The sequence below is a fragment of the Arachis ipaensis genome, chromosome B02 (genome assembly GCF_000816755.2).
Source record: "Arachis ipaensis cultivar K30076 chromosome B02, Araip1.1, whole genome shotgun sequence".
NCBI classification, from domain to species: Eukaryota; Viridiplantae; Streptophyta; class Magnoliopsida; order Fabales; family Fabaceae; genus Arachis; species Arachis ipaensis.
Window position 1 is genome coordinate 108,031,308 of NC_029786.2, and position 5,105 is coordinate 108,036,412.

Consider the following 5,105-nt stretch of genomic DNA (forward strand, 5'->3'; position numbering starts at 1 on the left):
AAAAATAATTTATATTTATTAATGCACCAAAATTAAACTTAAGTAATATTTAGTCCTGTAATTATTATTGCCTTGAAAAAATGTAGAGTTCTTGAAAGAGGAATTAAATTTTGCTTAAGCCATTAATATCGTGAAAACAATGAAAAATTCTAATATACACCGTCAAAACGAATTTTGCTATTTCAGTATATCTACTGGACATTATAAAAACATATTAAAACCGTTTTCATCCAAGGCACCAATTTAATTGAAGCAAAATCCAAGGCAAATTTATCATCATCTCTATTCACTATCAATACTATAAAAGTTTCAAACGCTATGGTAAAATGGCAAGAAAACATAGAAGTTCTAAGCTCTTAAGGATCATAGAAGTAAAAAATCTTGTATCACAGGATTAGATGTAAGAGTTTTTTGGAAGCTTTAACAACATCGTGATCAAAGCTTCAAACAGGTATTCATCTCCGGCTAAAATCTTCAGTTAACGGTAACTTCAGCCGAAAGCAAGTTCGGATGAAATGCTTCCTGGCCAGAAACCTTGGTGGTGGAATTCTTAAGCACTTGCACAGCTTCTTCCACCTTTGCAGAAAGTGATTCCGGTGATTCCAGGAGCAGCAGCAATTCTGCATTGTCCATCTCCAAAAGCATTCCTGTAATCTTTGATGCCAAGTTAGGCTGTACAAGATAACAAAACAAATCATCAGTTAAGAATTTAAAATATCGAATAACAGAAGAACAGAAAGAGAAAAATGCATTGAACCTTGAGTTTCTTGATAAGTGGGAAAAGACGCTCGCCAAGTATCTGTTTCTGTTGCTCGGGGACAGCAGTAGCAAGCATACTATGCAGCATTTCTGATCCCTGAGACCCTCCAGAGGATGAAATTCCAGATCCTTTTTCCATCACATTCCGGTGTCCACCGAGAACAAAAATAGCCTGTCCAGACTGCAATGAAGCATACTACTTAAGAAATCAGAGGTAGGAACTAGGAAGCACAAATTATAAACAAAATCTAGTACCCTTCCATCATCTAAGTATATTGGGACTGATCAAATTTTATAAAGGCTATGAATGAGAGCACTAAAAAACACAATTATCTCAGTTGAAACTTCAAATTTTGAGAAGGCAGTTTTTATATGCCTCATGTTGCATATATATATATATATATATATGCATTTGCTACCTTCCCGGTTGTCTTTATTTCTTATTTCGGTTTTAGCATCTAACAGTGCAAATAGAAATAAGATGTCTTTGGAATCATGTTCACTAAGTTAAACCTGCTGGGCACTTGAGTCTTTAGAAGAGGCTGCTGACTGAGAAGAGTATGCTTTTCCATGTGAATTTGTGTGTCCGTTCATCCTACCTCTGTTTTGCCTATGCTGCCTAGTATTGTTTGAAACCTGTGCATGAAAGAAGTAAATAAGTATGTGTATACAAAAGAGAATCATGATGAAATGAAGGGGAAATAGTTGGGAACAAAATGACTGCTTATTCATAATGAGATACAAGTATATTTTTAGGTAGTATAGAAAATTGTTACTCACGTTAGGAGCTGCAGACTGCTGAAATGATCTAGTGGGAGGTGCAAAAGCATTATTAGCCCTCCAACCTGACCTCAATCCAAGATGTTGTTGATACATCATCCCAGGTTGAGAAGGGACATGTGAAAGAACTCCACCAGTATAGTAGAAACGAGGATATCCACCAGGAATAACTGCATTTGAAGGTGCACCTAGCCCTGGTAATTGCTGAGAAAAGTAGAGCTGCAACTGTGTTTGCCTATCCTCTTTCCTCTGGGCAAGAGCAACATATAGTGGTTTACCATGGAACATGCATCCTGTGGCAATGGTAAAAGCTTAAGTGAAGCATAACTATTTTACAATTGGTAAAGAAAATGCTTTAAAGGAGAGGAGATCATGAATTTTCGAGAGATCATAGAAAAATAAAATCAGCATATAAAGAATACCAATTATATTCGAGCTCTCAATCAAAATTTATAAACTGATATCCAAATTGTAATTGTAATACAATACATATCAAAAGTCTTGCATTGTATTCCCATTTCATAGTATCGACAAATACAAATCTTAGCTTGACTCACCATGAAAAGTGTTCACTGCTTTATGGGCCTCCTCAGGGGTAGAGAAGCAGACAAAGCCAAACCCCTTGCTTACACCTTTCTCATCTTGCATGACTTTAGCAGATGTAATTGTGCCACATGCACTGAAGTGCTCTCGTAGTTGGTCATCAGTGACACTATCATTAATGTTCTTCACATAAATGTTTGATCCCTGAAAGGTAAATAAATATGTACTAAGAAAGCTTACTTGTAAGATAAATGTGGGAGAAAGGGCATGAAGTTACCTTGTATTTCAAGATGTGTTCCTTACGTTTCTCTTCAAACAGATGATTTAAGATCTGCTCACGCTCAGCCTTCTTTTGTGCCCTGGCTACATATAGAATCTTTGAACCTGCTTATGAGAAATCAAAACAAGAAAATATATACAGAATCAACACCATGAAATTGCATTTTGAAGGGCAGAAATCTATGCAGTAAGAAAAAAGTACCAAATTGTGATCCATTCATTGTTTCCATTGCCTGTTTAGCTTCCTCTGGGTTATCATAGTTCACAAATGCAAAACCCTTTGACATCCCATTGGCATCTTTTGCTATAGCCAGGCTCATAATTTTTCCAAAAGAAGAAAACTTCTTCTGAAGGAGTTCTTCCGTAATATCTGGGTCCAAATTCTTGATGTATATATTTGTATATTTGGCTTCAGGATCAGGCAGTATGCGTTCACTCTTTTTCACAAAATTCCCAACATATCTATAGCAGGAATCAGAATCATATTAAATTGAGAATATCAAATAACCCAAGGGCACATAAAGAGCAGAGGGAAAAGAAAAAGATTTCAAATCATAAGAATATACGGACGATGATAAACTTTTGCATATTATGCAATATTCAGGGCTTCACATACATCTGCTTATCTTTAACAGTAATGCCATTCAACTTCTCGATGGCAGCATTTGCAGATTCCTCTGACTCAAATTGAACAAAGCCATACCCTTTGCTCTTCCCATCCTCCGACATCACAACTTTGCTGGACAAGATATTTCCAAACTTTTGAAATAAATCATGTAATTCCGCATTATCTATGGATTCAGCTAAGTTCTGCCGCAGTACAAAAAAAAAAAGAATTCACTTTAGAAATGATATTGATCCTGGCATATGATTAAGTATGGTGTATCAAAGCTGCAAACAAATAGACATATACCTTAACAAAAACATTCCCTCTGCCACTTTTTCTCACATCAGGATCGCGACTCGCGACCATGACCCTTATCACTTTTCCATGTAGTAAAGAATGATTCTTCAACTCAATTGCACGACTTGCTATTCATGAAAATCAAAGACAACAAATTAAATTAACAGTAATTAGACTACATTAATTAACAAGATAACATTCTTAATATGCTATGATTTTATTTTTCAATCCTTTTCAGTTAGTGGAAACTTAGGCAATCATATAACTCTAATTTTCAAAACAAAACCTGACTCAGATTTTTCTCAAGATGCTGCGCTTCAATAATAATACAGAAAAAAAAAACGACACACAAAGATCCAAGCAATTCAAGTTCACCATTCAGCTCAACGCAGAAAAAGCAAAAAGAATAGCAATCCAATGCAGCAGCCAGCAGGGAAAGAATGTTAACGCTACCAGCTAAAGATCCTTCACTCTTTGGAAATCAAGTTCTTCCTCAACGAAAAAATGAAAAGAAAAAAAAGAAGAAAACAGAAAAGGAAGAAGACCGACAAACACAAGATCTATTCAGCTCGCGCTAGTACTCCATTCAGCTCAACATTTTTTTTTATTCCGATAATAATAATTAACAAAAGAAAATAAATCTACATATCTTTACAAAGCAGAACCACGTAGAGAAAACAACAAATCGAAAACGCAAAAGAACGAAAGCATGAACGCAATTATTGCTCATTTTAGAAATCGTTAACATTACGTGTAACAGTTTCAGCTCAAAACATTTCCAAATATCACTAAACGAAAATAAAAAACATAAAGAATCAATGCGACTCAATTGTATTCATTCATGAGAGAGAAATCACGTTTATACCGTCTTGGTGAGAAATGAAGTTGACGTAACCGTAACAGAGTGACCTCCCTGTGGCAGAGTCTTTGCAGATTCGAACGGAGGCGATGCTCTTGAACTCCGAGAACGCCTCGAACAGCTCGCTGTCTACCACATCAGGGTGCAGGTCTCCAACGTAGAGCGACGCCGTCGCCGGAACCACTGTCGTCGCCGGAACCACCGTCGCCGCCGCCATTTCAACACGATCCTCTCAATTTCACGGTAACAGCAAAAAAGAAGAAGAACAACGACGGAGAACGTAGAAAACGATTAGTTTCAAGAGGAGAAGAAGAAGAAGAAGAAGAAGAATGAAGATGAAGAGAGAGAAATTATGAGAGAGAAAGAGAGAGAGAGTGTGTGCGATGAATTAGTGAGAGGATTTTTTGCATTGCATGGAGTAATGGACGCAAAGGAAGGTTTGGCCGTTCAGTATTAGAGGGTTGTAGTAAGCGTCTCATCACTTTCACGCGCGAATATGGCGCGTTACTTTCACGGATTGCCCAATGCACAATAGTATTTCTTTTTCTTTTTCTATTTTTTTTAAGAGAAATGATCTTTTGATAAATTACTAATCTCATTAGACGAAGTTAACTCTCGATGATCGACAATAATTTAAAGTTAAAACTATTAAATTCATTAAATATTTTTCATGAATACTGTAAATAACTTTCCAATTGTTTAATTAGTAATAAAATCTAAATTATGACATTACATAACTAAAAATAGTCTTAAAAATGAGATAAAATACATGGTGTTTTTAACATCATATTGCAGGTGAACTATTGAGTTGAATATAGCAAAATTTACCTCAAATTTTTATAGGGTGAATAATAAATCAAAGTTGAAAATAGTTCATTAGTCAATATTTTATTTAAAATTTATTTTCGTATATAGTCAAGATCTTTTTCTCTTTGATTTTTTAATCTTAGAAATGCAAATAATCAAAATCTATATTAAATA

The 5,105-nt window shown here is 35.4% G+C and overlaps 1 protein-coding gene across 2 annotated transcripts; it reads right to left on the reverse strand.

Moving 5' to 3' along the window:
- On the reverse strand, positions 248–4,625 carry LOC107628625 (polyadenylate-binding protein 7). 2 transcript variants are annotated; one of them, XM_021116735.1, is made up of 10 exons: positions 4,131–4,625; positions 3,275–3,393; positions 2,978–3,171; positions 2,564–2,823; positions 2,360–2,466; positions 2,097–2,286; positions 1,540–1,832; positions 1,273–1,395; positions 758–955; positions 248–672 (listed from the first exon to the last, which is right to left on the reverse strand). In XM_021116735.1, exons 1-10 carry the CDS (start codon positions 4,339–4,341, stop codon positions 475–477), a joined length of 1,893 nt encoding a protein of 630 aa, XP_020972394.1. In that variant the 5' UTR covers positions 4,342–4,625; the 3' UTR covers positions 248–474. The 2 variants fall into 2 exon arrangements, with proteins under 2 accessions (XP_020972394.1, XP_016186742.1); XM_016331256.2 differs by having other exon boundaries at positions 758–940; positions 4,131–4,624.

Excerpts from the sequence above, each read along its gene's own strand:
- LOC107628625 (XM_021116735.1), bottom strand. The coding sequence starts at position 4,341 with ATGGCGGCGGCGACGGTGGTTCCGGCGACGACAGTGGTTCCGGCGACG. Across the intron at positions 3,172-3,274 it reads GAGGGAATGTTTTTGTTAAG|AACTTAGCTGAATCCATAGA; the intron begins GTATATGTCTAT and ends GTACTGCGGCAG. Across the intron at positions 2,467-2,563 it reads AATGAATGGATCACAATTTG|GTTCAAAGATTCTATATGTA; the intron begins GTACTTTTTTCT and ends TCTCATAAGCAG.